Source organism: Poecilia reticulata, chromosome 12, assembly GCF_904066995.2.
Source record: "Poecilia reticulata chromosome 12, P_reticulata-male-v2, whole genome shotgun sequence".
Classification (NCBI taxonomy): domain Eukaryota; kingdom Metazoa; phylum Chordata; class Actinopteri; order Cyprinodontiformes; family Poeciliidae; genus Poecilia; species Poecilia reticulata.
The window spans coordinates 11,700,371-11,719,141 of NC_088841.1; the positions used below are offsets into that span (position 1 = coordinate 11,700,371).

General features: G+C 38.2%; 1 protein-coding gene across 11 annotated transcripts in view; it reads right to left on the bottom strand.

Moving 5' to 3' along the window:
• Window positions 1-1,273: 1,273 nt before the first annotated feature.
• The window catches only part of nedd4l (NEDD4 like E3 ubiquitin protein ligase), a 45,757-nt gene continuing 28,259 nt past the window's right edge, over window positions 1,274-18,771 (bottom strand). For 3 of the 11 annotated variants that reach the window (XM_008424505.2, XM_008424503.2, XM_008424502.3), the window contains 21 exons: window positions 18,530-18,607; window positions 17,064-17,123; window positions 16,075-16,212; window positions 15,081-15,272; window positions 12,532-12,729; window positions 12,207-12,284; window positions 10,652-10,666; window positions 9,587-9,641; window positions 8,818-8,876; window positions 8,586-8,651; window positions 8,108-8,337; window positions 7,293-7,414; window positions 6,512-6,582; window positions 6,095-6,190; window positions 5,910-5,983; window positions 5,735-5,795; window positions 5,491-5,550; window positions 5,234-5,341; window positions 3,863-3,959; window positions 3,399-3,471; window positions 1,274-3,297 (listed from right to left, as the gene is read on the bottom strand). In XM_008424505.2, the coding sequence (XP_008422727.1) occupies window positions 3,195-3,297; window positions 3,399-3,471; window positions 3,863-3,959; window positions 5,234-5,341; window positions 5,491-5,550; window positions 5,735-5,795; window positions 5,910-5,983; window positions 6,095-6,190; window positions 6,512-6,582; window positions 7,293-7,414; window positions 8,108-8,337; window positions 8,586-8,651; window positions 8,818-8,876; window positions 9,587-9,641; window positions 10,652-10,666; window positions 12,207-12,284; window positions 12,532-12,729; window positions 15,081-15,272; window positions 16,075-16,212; window positions 17,064-17,123; window positions 18,530-18,607 (2,034 nt within the window). In that variant the 3' untranslated portion in view covers window positions 1,274-3,194. The remainder of the gene's footprint in view (window positions 3,298-3,398; window positions 3,472-3,862; window positions 3,960-5,233; window positions 5,342-5,490; window positions 5,551-5,734; window positions 5,796-5,909; window positions 5,984-6,094; window positions 6,191-6,511; window positions 6,583-7,292; window positions 7,415-8,107; window positions 8,338-8,585; window positions 8,652-8,817; window positions 8,877-9,586; window positions 9,642-10,651; window positions 10,667-12,206; window positions 12,285-12,531; window positions 12,730-15,080; window positions 15,273-16,074; window positions 16,213-17,063; window positions 17,124-18,529; window positions 18,608-18,771) is intronic. The other 8 variants (XM_081613666.1, XM_081613664.1, XM_008424506.2 and 5 more) reach the window with 5 other exon arrangements.

The window sequence follows — 18,771 nt, forward strand, 5'->3', positions numbered from 1 at the left end:
AACACTTGAAGTCCTGTGGCATTTAGTGTTAAAAGTAACTTTTACAATTTCTAAGTAAGTAAGCAACTTTGATACTCTATGAAATACATGTTACTTCTAGTAACCAAACAGGCCCAAACCATGATGCTGCCACCACCATGCTTCACAGTTGGTAGTGATCTTAGGTTTGACTCTCCCAAACTTACTTCCAAACATAATGATTGTCTGGCCATAAAATCTTCATCCAGAAATGGTTTAATTGACTTTATGAGATGTTGCAAATGAAAAACATCATCATTATTAAGATTATCAGCTAATTTGAGCTGCAGTGTTTGAAGTTACTATATGACACAGCCATAATGCAGCATCCATCCATTTATAAGGAAGCGCCTATCATTTAACAAAAAGTATTTTAGCCCTTTGTTTAAAGAAGTTGAAATAATTCAGGTCTAAGGAGAAGTTGGCGCTTGATTTGTTTGTGACCAGATGGAGGGTATAGGAGTGCTTGATAAAATGTCCCTGGAGAGGCCGGGTGGCTTTTATTTGCTCGTCCTTGGAGCTGATAACTCTCAGATTGCCTGTGTGAATGAACTGAGGTCCCTTCACCACACCGATCCACGTGCACGTGCAAGCAGATTGCAAAGAGCGACTGCGAGGCCTGCAGGTCGGACTGTCCACAGACGGCGGGGACAAAAGGCTCTGAAAGAGTCTCTTGGTGTAATTCCATTTGCCTGGCCACTCCAGTTTAAACAATTTGTTCTCCATTTGCCCATAGTCGCTCTTTGTCGGCCCCGAAGGCTTAGAAATGGCTTGGATGCCCTTTCCAGATTGAAAAACATCAAGTACTTTTAATAATTAAACAAATGTGTAGCTCTTTGTATATGCATACATAGGAATGGATTTAAGTAAAAAAAACAAAAAAACATCTAGAGTGTGAAATGCTTCAGTACCATTGGCAGCAAAATAGTCTAAAGAGCATGATGCTGCCACCACCATGCTTCAGTGTTCTTTGGTTTGAAAGCCTCACTTAACTCCTTTAAACATTCTTATTGCCTCTGAGCAGAGGCTAATAAAGTATCCAAAAATTGTACTGAAGAGTGAAGAAACTTCATAAGTATTCAAGTAAAACTCTCCAATTTTCAGTGGTCAGCACCAGAACAATGATCCCAAACACATAAAACCTGGTTTGGAAGTAGATAAAGCAGGCAAACATGAAGAGTGATTAAAAATCAAGAAAGAATTAAAAGTTATTGTCCAAGAAAGAGGATACTGAAGTTAATTAAACGAGACAGTATAAAGAAGTGTCATCTTTATTTAAAGGTAAATGAACCACAGAGTTGCAGAAAGTAGTGGAATCATCAACAAAAATTATATTTCTCAGCATCCATTTAAAAAAAAAAAAAAAAGAAAACCTGATTAAAAAAACAAAAACGAGTCAGTCAGAATTGAGATCACTGGGGTAAGAAACGTACAAGAGGAAATATCAAGAAACAGCTCAAAACAGGATATGAACTTAAGAAAATGAAGTGTCTTGTTCACTTCCGTTTCTACCGTAGCAGCAGCCCAGATTTAGAGTATTTATATTGCACCACTAAGTGCTCAGAAAGGAAAGAACCACATTCAAGTAAATGAAAAAAAAAAGACATAAATCAGGCGACATGACCTCAGAGTGATCTATAAAGTGCCCTTTAGTTGTGTTAGAAAAAACAGAGACAAGGAAGAAAATATAAAAAAAAAAAAAAAAAAAAAAGAAAAAAGAGAAACATTTGTCTTTGTAAGAAACGTGCTGCTTTATATTCAGCGGTAATCACAGCTTTTCACTCCAACATTCACTCACACGCCGCTTCATTTTAGTGTTGATCAGTAATACTTCTGTTAAATGTAATACATACATATGTATATCTCATGAAGAACTTAAAATGCACTCCTCCCCCTGGACAAAAAAAGAAGACTAAACAAAAAAAAAAAAAAGAACAATTTTACAGCATTATGAACAGCAACAGACATGAGAAGCATTAAGTTAATCACAGAAACTTGCCACAATTTGACATTTCCCTTCATGACCTCGAGAGCGGTTACATTTCCAAAGTTAGTACGTAGTCAAAAGCAAACACAACGCACAGTTTCATGCTGCTTTTAAAGCACTACAGTAAAAACGCTGTTTTTTTTTTTGTTTTTGTTTTTTTTTTCAAACACATTTGCTATCACCATAACAAAAGATATGGACTCTTCTCTCGCCCCCGGAACGAACCAGAAACTGAACTTCAAGCGTCATGTCATATGTGGTTTTTGAAATAGCAAAGAACATTGTTCATCAGTACAAATACATAACATATTTTTCTGTCAGTTACAAACGATTAGTAAAAGAAATTCTGTTGCGTGGCCACAAAATTATGTATATATATATATATATATAAAAAAACAAAAACAAAAAAAAACAAGGGAAATCATACTGGGGCTTATGTCATGGACTCTTATTCAAATCTTCATTAATGACTTTAAAAAAAAAAAAAAAAAAAGTTTATTTTATAAAGGCTGCAGCAGCGCTATCTGATCACAACCCAGACAGGGCTCTACGGAGGGGTGTGTCTGATTTCCTGAAATGTGATTGGCTAGCATTCCTAAGGTAACCTGGTGTTGGGTTAAATATTTGAATAAGATCTAAGATCGTAGTGCCTTTGCAGCTTCTTAGGAGAAGTAGTGCATGTGGGAGCCAGATTAAGGCCATGCTAAGAGCTCTCCACTGAAAGGGGATCAAACACTGTGCTATAGTAGAGCTACTGAAATGCATCTGTATTTTCCAGCACTGTAGATATTCACAGGATGGGGGCAAAGTGGGAAGAAATGCTGGACTCAGGGAATCCTGTTGTGTGTTTTTTTTTTTTTTTCCTGTCGATCAAGCCCGCAGATAAGACATCTCAGAACTGAGGCAGTGCAATGCTCCCTTTTCTCTTCCCAGCATCTTAAAAAAAAAAAAAGAAAAAGGAGTGACCCATCCCGCACTGTAAAGATAGAAACACGTAGGCATATTGGCTCGACAAAGTTGCTGTAGTCGTTAAACCACCATGCAGTGGAGACGGCTCACGGTCAGGCATTAACAGTACAACATGCTCGCACAAAAACTGCTACAAGCAGCTGGCTTCACGTCCCTGGGGATTCGCTTTTGTTTCTTTGCTATTGGTTGTTGCTGGATGGAGTCGGAAGGGCGGGGCGCTTTAGTCGACTCCCTCGAAGCCTTGAGCGTTCTCCACCGCCATGAGGAGCTTCTCTCTCAGGTCCTCGAAGGATTCGTAGCTGGGCAGATCCAAGCGGTTAAAACTGAGAAGAAGAAAGGGGGGTGGGGGAAGATAGATTTACGGTAAAAGATAGAAATAAATAAAATAAAATTCTTCAACTCGTTATGTGCGGACGTGGCGTACCAAGTATGAGCTCTCGGTAGCTTATCTGGTGTTCCCCACTGCTCAATTGTAAAGAGCTGAGGGCCATTAGAACCTAAAGCGAAAGAAGATGAATATCCATAAAAAAGCAAACATGTTGACAAAGTATCTGCATTTGTTTTATAAATATATTGAAATAGACACAGTAACTTGTATTTATTATATTAAAATGAATAAACCAGACATTAAAGTGTTTTCTACCACAAAGTTTTAGGCAAAAGTTTATCATTATAAAACTGTAAATTTTTTCTAAAATTTCTTCGCAAAATTTTGCGCTAGTAAGTAAATGGCATGTATTTTTTGTTGTGACAGAAGTTGGATTGTTAGGCTATAAATGGAATGTCTGACAGTCATTTCAGACATCCAAAATGGCTACTAGAGTTTCAAAACAACCTTTGAATGAAACAAACAAACAAAAAAAAACTAATCTTAGAAGAACACATTACCATAAAGTTCAGCGAAGCCGTTCATCGGCACTCGCGACGTTCCCGTAACAAACTGGAGGAGTCGGATTCTCTTCTCAGCGTCCATCAACAGGACAACCTAACGAGACAGAGGACACAAAAACTCTCTCAGTGACAAACATGTTACAGATATTTTAATTTTTTTTGTTAACCGAGTATTTATTAGTGATGTACGTAAATTCACCCATTTTAAGGTTCAGAATTGTTATTTGTGTGTGAAAGATAGAAGTCCAAGTCAGACTTGGGGAGTGTTTTGATGCCCAAGGCCTGGGATATTAAATGATGTCAAAGTGTCCTTACAAAAACCAAAAAGCAACAAAGCAAATTCAAACAGGAGAGTGTTTGATGTGTGCGAGTATGTTAAGATAATATCTGGGGCATGTAATACTTTCAGGGTGTTTCATCAGAGCAAACAAGCCCGCTCTTCCAAACAGACTTTGATCTGGCAGGTCGAACACACAGGAACACGACTGGAACCAACTTCGTTTTCATACTCATCCTCAGTACTAACCTTTTTGCAAAAAAAAAAAAAAAAAAACATTACGAGGCTGCATGGAAGAGTATTCAAGGGAAACCAGATAAATGTTTATATGAAAAGTAAAATAAAGTAAAATGGCATCTTAAGGCAGAATAGAGTCAATTCACTGTGGGATCAGAAAAAACTAGCGAGCATCATCTCAGTTTTCTTGTCTGTTGGTCTAAGTGACCATAACTCTGTATCCTATTGGCAAAACAGGGACTTTTTTTAGCTTTTTATGACTAAAAGAGTCATAGGTCAGAATTAGGTAAGAAAACAATGACGATACTCCCAAACACAAAATCTTTTTTTTTTCCAAGCCACCTAAAGGAAAATAAAATAAAACCTCAGAGGACCTATTTCAACATGATTAAAAATGTAAAGAAAGAGCACAATTTGAAGAAAATATATATTCCACAGCAACTATTGGTTATGTTAGCAAGATATATTAAAACTCTTTTCTGCTTTCAATACAGCTGTTGGGTCAGTTGCATTCTGGAAGCGTATAACTCACTCATCTCAGAGTACAACGCTAAAAATCTAATCAAAGCATACTAAATATAACCTAACCACATCCAAATATATTCAAATAAAAATGTAGTTCAGTTATATCTAGTCAGAATCTACAGATTTGGTATTCTGAACTGACAAAAAAAATTTTTTCCATCAAGTATCTGTTTATCTTTGTGTTCTGGTATCTTTCAATAAATGTAGTATTTCAAATAAAATTATTAGATCAAAATTTTTTCAAGTGAGTAACTATTTCTTTATTGAATTTTTTTGTTTGTTTGATCTTAGCATGTGACGTTCTGTCCACCTGTGGGAGTCTAACAAACCTTCCAGAACCACTGGATCACCGGATGGTTGGGACAGTAGCCGTTCTTGTAAACTGTGTGTTGTCTCCAGTCGTTAACGTCGACGTCGCCCAAGCCGCACATGAGCAGCTTCACAGGAACAGAGAGGGAGGGAGAAAAGTGGCGTAAAGGCAGGAAAGCACTGTATCTAAAGCTTTCTGATAATGACCAGGGTGTTGCTCTATCATAAAATAAAACAAAGTAAAAAACACAAATGTTAATTTTTAAGATGTCCATACCTCAAGTTCATTTTCATCAAAGATCTTGATCAAATCTATTGGAATGAGCTCAGTGAATCCCTGAAAATTAAACAAAATCAGTTACAACAAGAGAATCAAACCAAAACTAATATTTTAAAAAGGTAACAAAATCAGATCAAAATGAGTAATGCGGTTTATATCCACGTCCTACACAAAAAAAATAAAAATAAAAAAAAGCTACGCTGCCCCCTCGTGGAACTTTATAATCACTACACAAAAATACCTCCAGGAAGGCATTCATCTGCTTCTGGACCCGGTTCACAAACCTCCACTGGATGACCAAGCTAACAGATGGAAAATAATTAAAATGTGTTAGAAAATGAAAAAAAAAAAAAAGAAACAATGGAGATACTAACTTTAAACGCTCATCTTGAAAGAAAACAAGAAGAAGAACTCACTCAATGTATTCTTTCTTGTTCTCATTGGTGACCACCATGTCTGAACCGCTGGGCTTCAGGTCAACCTGATATGTCTGAGGAACAACACAAAAACCAGATGAAAGCTAAAACAACCCTGATTGTGTATCGACAAGAATGGTATTCAGAACAATAATGCATAAAAATGGTGTCAGGTATCAGCTCACCTGTCCAAAGTTGTCCTCGTCAATACAAAACCTCAGGTCCAGTTCTGTGGGATCATTTTCCAGAATCCACTTTAGGGAGTTATAATATTCACTGTCCTGTGGGGAAACCGGCATACGTGTCGGGCTTTTAACTCAATTTCATTTATTAGGTCAAATATCAAATAATAATAAATAATTTTTTAATGCAATAAATCATTTGTGTCGTATTTATAGTAATGATAAGAACAAAGTACAACCCCTGTCAGTTCTGAAATTAAACATACTGACCATCTGGGTTTTACCGCGTAAAACTTTTTCTTTAGCACCTAATTTCTGTACTTAATTACAGTGTCTTAATTAAGTAGTTTTACTCAAAATTGGAGAGTTGCTTAATTGCCCAGATTTTAGAAAAAAAAAAAAAAGGAAAAAACGTCTTACCACAGACTCCATGTCCTTAAGCGATATCTGTTTCCCCAGCATCATCTTGTAAAATGGACGTATGAAAAAACCTGCAAGGACAAAAGAAAATGTTTAATTTTCCTCATAGGTCATCATGCACGTTATTTTTCAGAAAGTCGCTGAAACCCTACTCATTAAAGTTTATGATTTTCAGAGCAAAGGTTTTAGGGTTTTGTAAGCCTTTTTATAGATTTAAGAGACAAGTTTGTCACAGCATAATGTTCTGTATCCACATTAAAACACAGAAAACCATCAATCATCCGCAACACGAAACTGATCTAAAGGGTGCAACATCATGCTGGCTCACTCCCCTTAGCAAAAGCAGCAGCATAAACTCTTTGTGGAAGGATTTTTGACCATTCTTCCAGAAGTATATTAATCAGCGCATACAAAAAGGTCTACTTTTGAATAAGCCCATGTTGCTTTTTCAAAAATGTATTTTTAAAAATGTTTTGATGTAATATTCTAACCCTAAATGCCTCGTTTCATTAGCTGTAAGTGGAAAGTCCTTCTAATTAACAGAAAAAAAGACTTTAAGACATCAGATTGTATACATTTCATAAAATGCGAGAACTAAATTACTGCAACTTATGAACGTTTCAGCGATTTTTATTGTGTTGAATATGACCATTTTAATAAGGTTTCAATTTGGCATCTAGTGTAGGCCGTTTCCTAATTTTAACTTGCTTCTGTGTCAGTGATAAAAAAAAAAACAATTGCAAAAGGAAATTAGATCATAAAAAGGCTATAGAATCACTACCATCCAGGAGTTTTCCATGAAACACAGCCATTCCCGCCACACGCCCGATGAACTTGAAATAGGAAAGGTGATCCTCATTGCAGAGGCCAGAGTTAGGATTGATCTGGAGAGTGTAATTGTCCCTGGACAAAGACAAGAGGGGGGAAAAAAAACATGTTTTTACAAGTTTTTAAAATGACATCAATCAAACAAACAGAATGACATCACTACATTTTATATTAACTTCTCATTGGTTGGAGAAGAGACAAACTGTTGGGTTTATCTAACAACTGCTCACAGGAAAAAAACTCATTTCTGTTTGCTCTCTGCTCTCATATTAAAACTCAGGCATGAAAGAAGACATGATAAGCAACTAAAACACTTAATTTAAAGCCTCAATGTTTGATTACACTTTTGTTTTCCAAGAACAGTTGGTTTTTACGGCCTCTTTGTTATTCAACAGCACTTGCGTACAAAAGAGGCAGAGCTGCGTCATTGCAAGGTGATGATGGTGCCAAGAAAAGGAACAGAACATATGGCACTTTTATGATCTTGTTTGTGGGAAACGTTTGCTCCAGGATGGCTTTTTGAATACGAGGAAAGGTTAATCATAGTCTAAGGAAGCTTTCACAGGTCTCATGGGGAGGAAAGAAAGAACAGCAGGGAGTATTGGTACACCTCGTCTCCCAAACGCACGAGCAAAGGAGGTTATTTTTAATCCCACTATGGCGTTATTGCAGCTTTACACAACACTGCATCCTGTGAGCCGCGTTGTCATTAGGAGTTGACGGTTTTTCGTAATAGAACCGATTGACACAAACAAGGAGAGTGCTTACGTGGCAGAGTACTCGAACAGGCCGTAGTAGGGGTTGAACATCTCCTTAGACAGGAGGAAGAACCACTCCCTGGCCACGCCGCCGTAGTCCAGTCCTTTCTCCGATTCAAACTCGATCCATAATCGTGCTTTTAGAACGTCTGGCCTCTTCAGGGACATGATTCGACGGTAGGACTCCTCGAAGATGTTGTTCCTGTGTAGCTTCATCTCAAAGCGGTTGGGGATATCTGCCTGGAAAAGCACAAAAGAGCCAATGGCTCTGCTGTCAACAGAAAGAATGGAGGCTTTTTGAAATAATAGTGTGGATATGGCATTAGGAACCATAACTTCTAATGGAATTTGGCAATGGAAGCCAGTCTATTCCTATAAAAGCAGCTTCCTAAGCAAATGGAAGTTTATTGGGTTTGGGCTAAATTTAGATCCATCCTACTAAACTTCTGCAAGATGCCAACGACACAAGGGTAGGACTCGCTTATTACCGGTTTCTTTAATTTCTTCCTGAAGTAGTCATATTTCTGCTTGAACTCTCTGGAGTAGGGAACAGCCTGCGAAGAAAACAAACAAAAAAACGTCTAAGAACTGATTTATAGATAAAACAATTCATCTCCGATAAGGCTGAAAATAGTGTGTCAGATAAATCTGCAGTCTATCGTAAGTGAACGCTGCTGTGATCTATGAGCAAGAAGATTTGTAAGACGCAAAGTAACTCACGGGTCCCGTGATAGCCGGACTCTGTAAACGGGGGTCCTCCCACTGAGTGGTCTTTGTATCTGGGTGAAATAGGCAGGAATATTTTTTGAAATATTGGTTCAGACTTAAGACAGAGCAAATAAAACACCCACATGACTTCCTTTCCATGTCCTGCAGGAGTATTTTTTCAGAGAGAGGTGTTCAGATAGTATTTAGCATATAGGCCGAAAAATGTCGCGTTACTTAGCGTAATCCCTGGTCCTTTGATAGCAGAGTGAGGTGTTTCGCTATGGGAATCGACTCTGCATGACCCAACTATGATCACGGTGAGGCAATTCCGTTAGTGAAACACTGAGCGAAGTTAGAAATGGGACTCAAATTCGGTCTCATATTTCAAATATTTGTTGTTTGTCATGTCAACGACTGATTTCTTCTTGCCACTCTTACCAGATTCCTGCCAATGGATGTTTCTACCTCATCTCTGTATCAACTTTCTCCTTGATTCTTGTGATGCCGTTTGCTCACTAATGTTCTCTAACAAATACCTGAGGCCTTCAGAGAACAAATGCATTTAAGGTGAGATTGTACAAAGACGGACTTTATTTCTGCAGAGGCAAAAGTGGAAGATAGTCGTTTCTTTAGATATTTAAATAAAGGGGGTTTAATACAAATGCAATTTTTTCAGATTTTGTTCAAAATGTACCTTGGGTGTTTTTGATGATCTATAGACAAAGCAATTCTGGAAAAGAATACAAAAAATGAGAAAATAAAATAGTGATAATAATCTTACTGTGGTCGATGTAGAAAGTGCGTCCGTCTGTGTGAATCCTTTCCTCCCATCCGGGCTGGAAAAAGAAACGAGAGGCGGAAAATGAGCGACGCGATTATTAGACGACACCCTTGCACAAGCTCAAATAGTCATTTTAATTCATCCATTTATTTTTCCTTCTTGATTGTTGTTCGAATTGAGCTGGCCAGACGGTCAAAAAGGTCAAAACACTGAGATCACAGCACTGCAGGTGAGGCAAGCTCAATCAGACACACAGCAAGAGAAATAAAAGGATTTCCTGCCCTATTTGAGTCGGACGCATCAGCAAGGCAGGGCAGGGGTTTGACCACAACATAAATTGAACTCATCAAAACTGGTACAAGCCAGCGAACCACCACTGACACGGTGAGCACTCGGTGTACGGAGTCCCGGGCCGGACACGCTCGTAAGACAACCAGCGATAAGGAAGTCAAACAGTTGTAGTATATTTTTTAAGTGATGACAGGAGAAAGGAACAGAGTTGATCAGGGTGTTGCTACGGGATGCATGTTTTTTGTTTTTCCTAATAATGAAGCTGCTACATGAGTCGGGGGGGCAAACAAACAAAAAGCTGTCAACACATGCAGCACACTAGCCCGTTCCTTCCTCTCCAACACATTTTTATTTCTGCTCTCAAAAGTTCTTGCCTTTTTTCACTTTCCTTCCTCCTTTAATCAACTCCTCTGTTTGCATTTTCGCTCAAGAATCTTGCCTTTGTCCCTCGGATGCCAATACAGCGTCACAAACATGAAGCAAATCCCAGGATAATGATTAATTTTGGAGCTCTAAACTTATTGTTTAAAAAATTTTTTAAAAAAAAGTGTAGTGGTGGTGCAGGGATGGCGCTGATAGAAAAAGACAAAGTGGGGGTAAAAATACTAAAATACTGACAGGATAGGAGAGGCACAATTCATCCATGCCGGTCATGAGAGAGAAAAGAAGAGAAAGAACCAGGGGAAAAACAAAGAAAAATCTGCAAGGCTGTCTGCAGGCGATTGATCAGACAGGTAAGGCAGGCAGGCAGAGGGGAGGAAGGCATCAACCAACCTCCTCTGGTAGGTTCTGCCAAACACATATGGCCAGGTGCAGAAGAAACATTAGATCCATCAGAATGGAAAGAAGAGAATAAGGGAAGAAGAGAAAGAAAACACACACACACACACACACACACACACACCGTAAAAAGCCTGTGAGATATACAAACTTACGAACTCTTCATTTCTTAACATCATTATCCGTAAGTAATCTTTACCCATCAACCCAAATGACGAGATGGATTTAAGGTTTTACAAAAAGCAATACAATACGTAAACGGCAGGATACTCAAAAGAACCTGGACAGATCACAGCTGTACAGTTTCTGACCGGGTACATACACAAATCTGTGTTAATGGGTTCTACCATATCCAATCCATATTTTAAATTCAAACTTAGACCATGGAAATGGGCTAAATAAAATCAGTAAAAATGTCTTTAAAAAATGATCGATTCCAAGTTATTGATTTTCAATCAACTTTTAGGTTAGACCAAAAAAAAGTAGTGTAACAAAAGTTTTATACAAACACCCTGTATAGTTTTTGGCCCCCCTTTATAAAATCTTGTACTGATGCTATACTCAAGATACGTTCATATCACTTAAAAATATATATATATATTTAAATGTTTTACATTTGGAGAAACAAATTTCTCCAAATTATTATCATTACAAAAATCACCATTTTCAAAGTAACTGGCACCTCTAAGAAAGCCAATGAAAAGATGTTTTATTACTGTTCTCTACAGTCCGTGCAATTACCAAAACCTTTAAAACAACTGGGACTGTGACAAAGCAGAACCAGGACCCATATTAACTTTTCCACAGCTTTTAGTAGAGATTAGCTTTCACCAAGTCTCCATAATAAATGAAAAGTGAACTAAATAAGGATAGCGATTTTATTGAAATATTGGCCACTCAAAGTCTTTACCTCACATTGTGATTGAGTGAAGTAGTTATCCTTCGTAACTAAGCAGTTGTTCAGAGGAAATGCCAGAAGAACCATCAAAATCAGAAACATGGTTTTTGCAAGACTACTGGGAATTTCACTGGAAACATGCTTCAGTCAGGTGATACTAAAAATGAGCTTTGGCATAAAACAAAGGATGAACATGTGAAAAGCCAATATTCGCCCAGTACAAGAGAGGTGTAGGTTCTGTTATGCTGCGGGACTCGTTCTCTTACTAGAAACCTTGTTGAGGTATAAGAAACCTCAACAAGGTTTCTTACTAGAAAGAGACCTACATCTCTTACCTACATCTGTCTACGTAGTGCATAAGCTGTACAGAAGCGTGTATAAGAGTAGACCCTGGACAACTTAGAGTTTGAACCTCCTCTTTCAATCTTTCCTCATCTTTTAGGAAATAACTGAGTGACTAAAGGTAGTTGTACAACTGTAAATGTTTGGGATTGTTCTATCCACACAAAAAAAGGTCAGTCTGGCATTATGCGTCTTAAAGAAACAGACTGTAAGTCAAGAATTTACACAACTTAACCAGGGTTCTAGTAAAAGCAGTGGATGCTGTAACTCAGAAAGAGCAAAAACATATCAATCTGTGGCAGGACTTACAGGAAGAGGACCAAGTTCACCAGGTTCCATTGAGTTCTTATTCCTCATATGGACGGGATATTTCAACCTGGGATCCTCCTGAGGAGAAGAGAAAATTTTTTATAAAACTAATATCTCACTATCAATTTCTTCAATAAAATATTAGACATTCAAAACACCTAAAATCAGAAATAAATAAATAAATCAGAAAAGCTTGATTCTCATGCAGCAGTCATATTGCCTTTTCTACCACTAGATGTCACTGTGAACAAAGCTAACCTTTGTTGTTGTGCGTTTAGACGTTAGAGAAATGTGAAGATACAAAAGCAGCAGTGTGTTAGCTCACCCAGGTGGTGGCTCTGCTGTTGTGGTCGATGAAAAAAGGCCGTCCATTAGGGGCTATCCTCATCTCCCAGCCCGGGGGCAAGAAGCTCTGCTGGGTCTTGTGTTGTGATTTTGGGGAGCTGTACGGAGACAGCTGAGGAGACTGCGGATTGGAGAGGGTGTCTTTCACCGCTCTCCGCACCTGGATGTTGTTGGCACCCTGGGGGGAAAAAAGAAAAAAAAAGAAGAAAAAAAAAGAAGGGAAAAAAAAAGTTTTGTAAATCAGTCACTCAACTGATAAAAGCAGAAACGGAGGACATAAAGCTGATAATGGATTTAGATGACTAACACTTTCACACGACAACAGGAATGTTTAATAGCAGCAAACAGGACATTCTGTACAGAGACTGCCTTCATCTTCTGCTAAAAAGCAAACAAACTTTCAAATACCACATTTACACCCAGAAATGTGAAAAGTGAATGAGAACTTTTCCCATCATATAAATATATCAGAATGTTTTTTTTTCAGTCCCATCTCACATAAAGGAGTCCAAGTTGTCACCAATGCTACAAACTTGTCAATAATGATAGAAAACGTGTCCAGTAAATCCACTTTGATCAATTTCCAGTAAAATGCAACTTAAAGAAAACAGGTGATTTTTCTCCTCCCCCCATTTATTTCTGGTGACCAGGAAAAGCCCATTTCTACAGTAAATACAGAGAAGTGGACTTAAAATAAAAAAAAAATAAATAAATTTTAAAAAAGCAGAGAACACACATTAAAAACATGACATATTGCACCTTAAACCACTTAAGATTGTATCTATCCATGTTCCTGAATATTAGTAATTACTTGTGTGTCTCCAGTCAGTGTCGCTCATCTCTTTTTTTTAAACAGGAGAGGAACAGAAAAGCTCAATTAATTAAATCACCTTCACTTTAAGTTGTAATTACACCAATCTCAGAGAATGCGTTTTATTTCCTTTAACTCCCTCTAGTTTATTATTAGCCACACGCTTTAATTAAACTTTTTCCAGGTCTCCTCCCTGGTTGGCAGCAGATGATTTTCAGCAATGAGTGAAACTGTGAACAGTGGTGGAGGGCAAAAAGGTGTGCTGATGTTAATTAGCTATGCAGTTTTCCTCGACATTTCTGGTCCTCAAAGCATAATGAGTTTATAATATTTAAAGTAACTTCGTCACAGGAACATTTCTTGCCTTCAGCTGCACTAATAAGAAACTGTATATCTAAAAATAAAATGTCATCTGGACAAATTTGGTTTAAAAAAGGTCAAAATACGAAGGTGAAATTTAAATAGTTAACTTGAAGAATCAGGTGTTTCACACGTTAACCGTCAGAGCCGACTGATTATTAACAAACTTCAACTGGTTAAAAAAAAACTGGATTCATTGGAGCAAGTTGTTGTGACTATATGGTTACCAGGAAAAAGTTACTTTAAACATTCAGGGTTTTTATTACTATATAAAACATTAAGAGCTCAATCAACCATTTCAAATGTCAAAAAAAAACCCAATGAACAATAATCCCTGTCTTAAGTTTGTGAAGAATCAGCAGCGACATAATTTATAAGTTTAACATGTAGACATGAAAGACCTGAGATGTTCATTAGCACCTCAAGAAAAGAAGTTTAAAAACTCACAAAGTAAATTCATGTTTCAGCATAATGTCAGTGAAAACCAATGAAAAGTCAATGTTTTTTTAGGGGGCTTGAGGGGATTCAGTACAGCCATTCAGAGAAATGAATGCATTTGGTATTTTACTACAGCTATGTCAGAAGTTGTATATCTAGATGTCTTATATGCAATACATGTCAAGGTTACATTTCCACAAATTGATCTCTACATTTATAAATTCACTTATTAATTCGTAGCACCAAGAATATGTTTATGCCTGTTGCAATAAGTAACAAATCAACTACTAGCATGATAAATTAAAATGAGCTTGATCATTTCCATTCTGATTGTAAATGTTTTTAAAGGCCGATTGTACTTAAAGAAACATCATAATCAATTTAATTTATGAATTTGGTTGTGTGTGGTTTTTATTAGCATTTTTATTTTATTGTTTATTATTTTTAAAATGTCTTCCAGTTCCACTGTTTTGTTCTTTACAAAATGACTCTGAAACGACAAAGTTGCATTATTATACCAATATCATTATATCACTTAAAAATGGACTTAGAACATTATCATTTTTCACAATAATTTCCTGGACAATTTTTCATCCAGCAAAATGCATTATGGCAGGCCTACTCATATTGTAATAACTAGCTGAGATTTTCTATTGAACAGACCAATTGTCAGCTCAATTGTCAGGATTTGATTCAGAGAGATGACACCAAAACAGCAAAAAGGCTGCCGCAACCTGTTGAAATCTTACAGGAGAATACTACATCCTGTCCAATCGGACAACAGATGTAGTACAAACTACAAACAGCAGGGGTGCTAAAATTTGACAAATGTGACTCCATGGGTGGTGGAGAAATTTTTAAACATGGAGGATAAGGGAGAACAAAGAGGATAAAAGTTAGTAGAGGTTTCTAATTCTCACCTCCAAAGGGGTGGAAAGGGTGACAGTGGGAGAGCTGAGGCTACGAGGTCGTCGGATTTGGGGCTCATGGAGGTGGTGGTTGGAAGCATTGGAAGAGGAGGAGGAAGGGGTGGAAGCAGGTACCAGGGCTGAGGCAGACCCTGACGCTACTGCTGCTGCTGCTGCTGAGGTGCTGGCTCCGTCTTCAGTCAGCTGTTGGTGAAAACAGCACTTCTGAGGTTAAGTGGGGTTGGGATTTCAAGGAAGAGATGTTGCCTGACAGAATGAATCATGGAGCATCTTGTTAAACACGCCTGTCTGCACTGGGGTAGTCTGGGGTGCCAACTTTACACTCAGGAAATGAGTTCCTGAAAATCTCAAAAAGCAAGAGTCATTTGGGCCCCGAGAGGAAAGGATGAGTTATGACTTGCTAAAAAAAGACAAACAGCAAAAACTGAGTTTCCAATGAGAAAATGGAGGCAAATGTTTCATCTTCTCTGTCTGAGTAAAAACAGCAAACAAACGAGTTTCACAAAAGGAAGAGACAATGCAGTGATGAACATGTATGAGACAGGTGATCGCTTTTTTTTGTTTTGTTTTTTCTTTGTTGTATTTTTTTTTTTGGAAAAAGTTGATATTAGAAGGAGAGACATGAGCAGCAAAAGCACACCGAGTCCCTCAGTATTGGTCTCACTGTGAGTTCAGACAGAAAAACGGAGCAGAGGTGGTGAAAAAGAGGAAAGAGCGGTAGTTACACATCCATGCTGGGACCGACCAATACAGAGATGCACTGCAGTCAAGCAAAATGCTGGACAGGAGAAGGAAGACAAACATTAGAGTGGAACAAAGCAGGAAGTCAGACAGAAGGAACGACAGGAAAGGAGACTTGTGTTTGAAGGCTGCACAGAGGAGAAGAACAGAGGAGGACAAAGGGACAAACGCCACAACAGGAACCGAGTCGGTCCAGTCCCATGCATATGGCCGGCCCGAAAGCCAGCCCTCAGACCCGCTGTACCTGCACAATTGGCCTAGTCCAAGTAGTGGTGCGGTTGTTATGATTGACGTAATAAGTTCTTCCCTTGGCGTCCTTCCTCTCCTCCCATCCGGGGGGCAGGCCGGGGGTGGTCAAGGTGTAGGAAGCTGCCGAGGGGGACTGATCGAGTGTGGAGAGACAGAGCAAACCAAAAAAACAGCTCGTCAGCTGAGGCTTCAAAAACCCAAAAGCATGTGCAGGGAATGTTAATTCATAGTTAAAAAAATAATAAATAAAAAAATGCAGTTGAAAGTTGATAGAGTGTTGTTTTGAATAGTCACAATTTGTTAGTTGTTCTTTTTTTTTTATTTGTCAGAAAAACACCTTTGATGTTCCTGTCAAGCCAAATAAGTAAGAAACATTGAAAAAAGGAAAAACTGATGAAGTCACACATCTGAACACAAACAAAGATCAAATCTGTTGTGTTAAAAGAATAAAAGTGTTGCCTTTCCTAAAAAATAAAAAAAAATCCTATCTATTAATTACCTTTGGCATTTGATTCTGTTTAACCACAAACTTTAATGTAACTTTTTAGGATTTTATTTTACAGGTCAACATAAAAGTAGCACCCAAATTGTGAAAAGAAAGAAAACTAAAACATGTTTCACATTTTCCCCTTCATTCAGATCCTATAACGCACACTGATGCCACTTTACACCAGAGACAACTGTTATCTGATCCACAATAGGGGAACCAACAAAGAAATAAGCTATTCAGTTACGATAAAAGGCCTTGATGAAGTCCTACACCAGGAAGTACTAGCTTATAAACTTCTTCCCCTTTCAGGAAGAACGTATGCGTTGCTGTTTTATCCACTTTGTAAGAATTAATGCCTAGAAGTCATGTTTTTGCTCTGCAGAAGTTCAGTCTTAATGGATTGCTTGCGAAAGGAAAAACAGTCCATCTTGCACAGGGGGAAATAAGGAGGTGTATGACTGATGCTTTAAACTGAACATGAATTGAGGCATTACCATGGGCTCCTCACCACCTGACACAGTTTGAGCTCTTGTTCTTCTGGTCTGGGGACCCTGCTGGTGGTAGACAACAGGGGAACAGGGTCTTTAGTTCACAATTTGTTTCCATAGGCAGACGGAAAGTAAAGGAGGGGAAAAACTTGGGCATGGGTGAAGGAGAGTGGGTGGATAAAGAAGGGAGATTGATTCTCAAAGAGAGGTGAGGATTGGCAGAAAACAGAAGGACTTATTTGATTATGGGCCAAGGTGACAAAGTGCAGAGGCTTTGAAAGTGCAGGGAGTAATTGACACAAAGGGCTGTTTTTAAAGGATAGTTTACAACTGTGGTTTATTTTTCAGTGAAAAAGGAAGAACACATTTTCCCTGAGGAGTGGCATTTTACTCGGCGCAAGTACAGTTTCTCTAATGATGATATAATTTCAAAAGAGACAGAAAGATGCATCTGACTGTGACCGTTCACTTATAGGACGGGTATTCCCAGAAATACAGCAGACTGCTGGAAACCTCAAATGATTTTATGCTTTTAAATGAGTCAAGAGAGATTTGGACCAACAGCCCCAGATCTACATATTAGCTTCTTTGACACAAACCCACATTAAACCCTATGACACAAACTGACAAAATCTCTATAATCATCTCAGATTAATATGCAACTCCTGCAGCATTTTTGGAGCTACATTCACTGAAATCTGTAAATGCAATTAATAAGCAGTGAGGATTACTTAAGCCAATGCATTTTTGTTGGAAAATTAAGCATTACTCAACAGCGTAAACAGACAAAGAAAATCTCAACCCAAGTTATTCAAAGGTGTACATTTTCCACAGAATGACTGGTTCCTCCAACATAACCCAATGCTCTCTACAACAAAACAAACATTTCCTATGGTTCTTCCATAACTGCACCTTAGCCTATAAAGAACATCCTAATTTATGAGCAAAACTGACATCTGCACTTGTACTTTTTACTGGTCTGACAAAGCAAAATCTAAATGCTGCGACTCAACTTCGCGACCGACATCTGATTCAGACCATATGACAGTTTGTTAAACCAAATCATCACTGATGTTGTGACTCAGAAGATGAATTACTGATGCTGCCCTCAATCTGTGCTCCCACTTCTGGTGCACTGCTGCTCCACTATAAGACATCCACCACACAACCGAATACAGGTGCACATGAATCACAAAAAATACAGCCATGAGTGCATAGGAAGAGGTGTGGTTAACCTATAAAAATAGAAAGATTACAGTAAGATAGAAAGAGATTAAATTTTAAGACAGAATATGTCACAACTCCCCTCATATGAAGAAGGCTAAAATAAAAGAGGGATAGAGAAGGAATAGACAGATGGTGCAGCCACAGGAATCAGACATGTTAATAGGGAGACCAAGTTAGGGAGCAAGGAGAGAAAGGGAAACAAAAGGAAGAAGATGCAGGAAATGTAAGACTTTAGATATATGTACCGTTAGAGGAGGAGCCTGGGCCTGATCACTGACACCATCTGTCATACTTGAAGACCGGAGTCTGTTTGACAGCTGGCTCTGTTTAAAGTAAGGAGGACAACGAGCAAAATGTTAGCTGGAAAAGAACAAGTAACCAGCAGCAAATTCATCTGGTTGGAAAGCAAAACACTGTTAATCAGCGTTGAGCAATAATTTGGGCTCAGATAAAAAAAAAAAAAAAAAAGATAAAACAAAATTTGGAT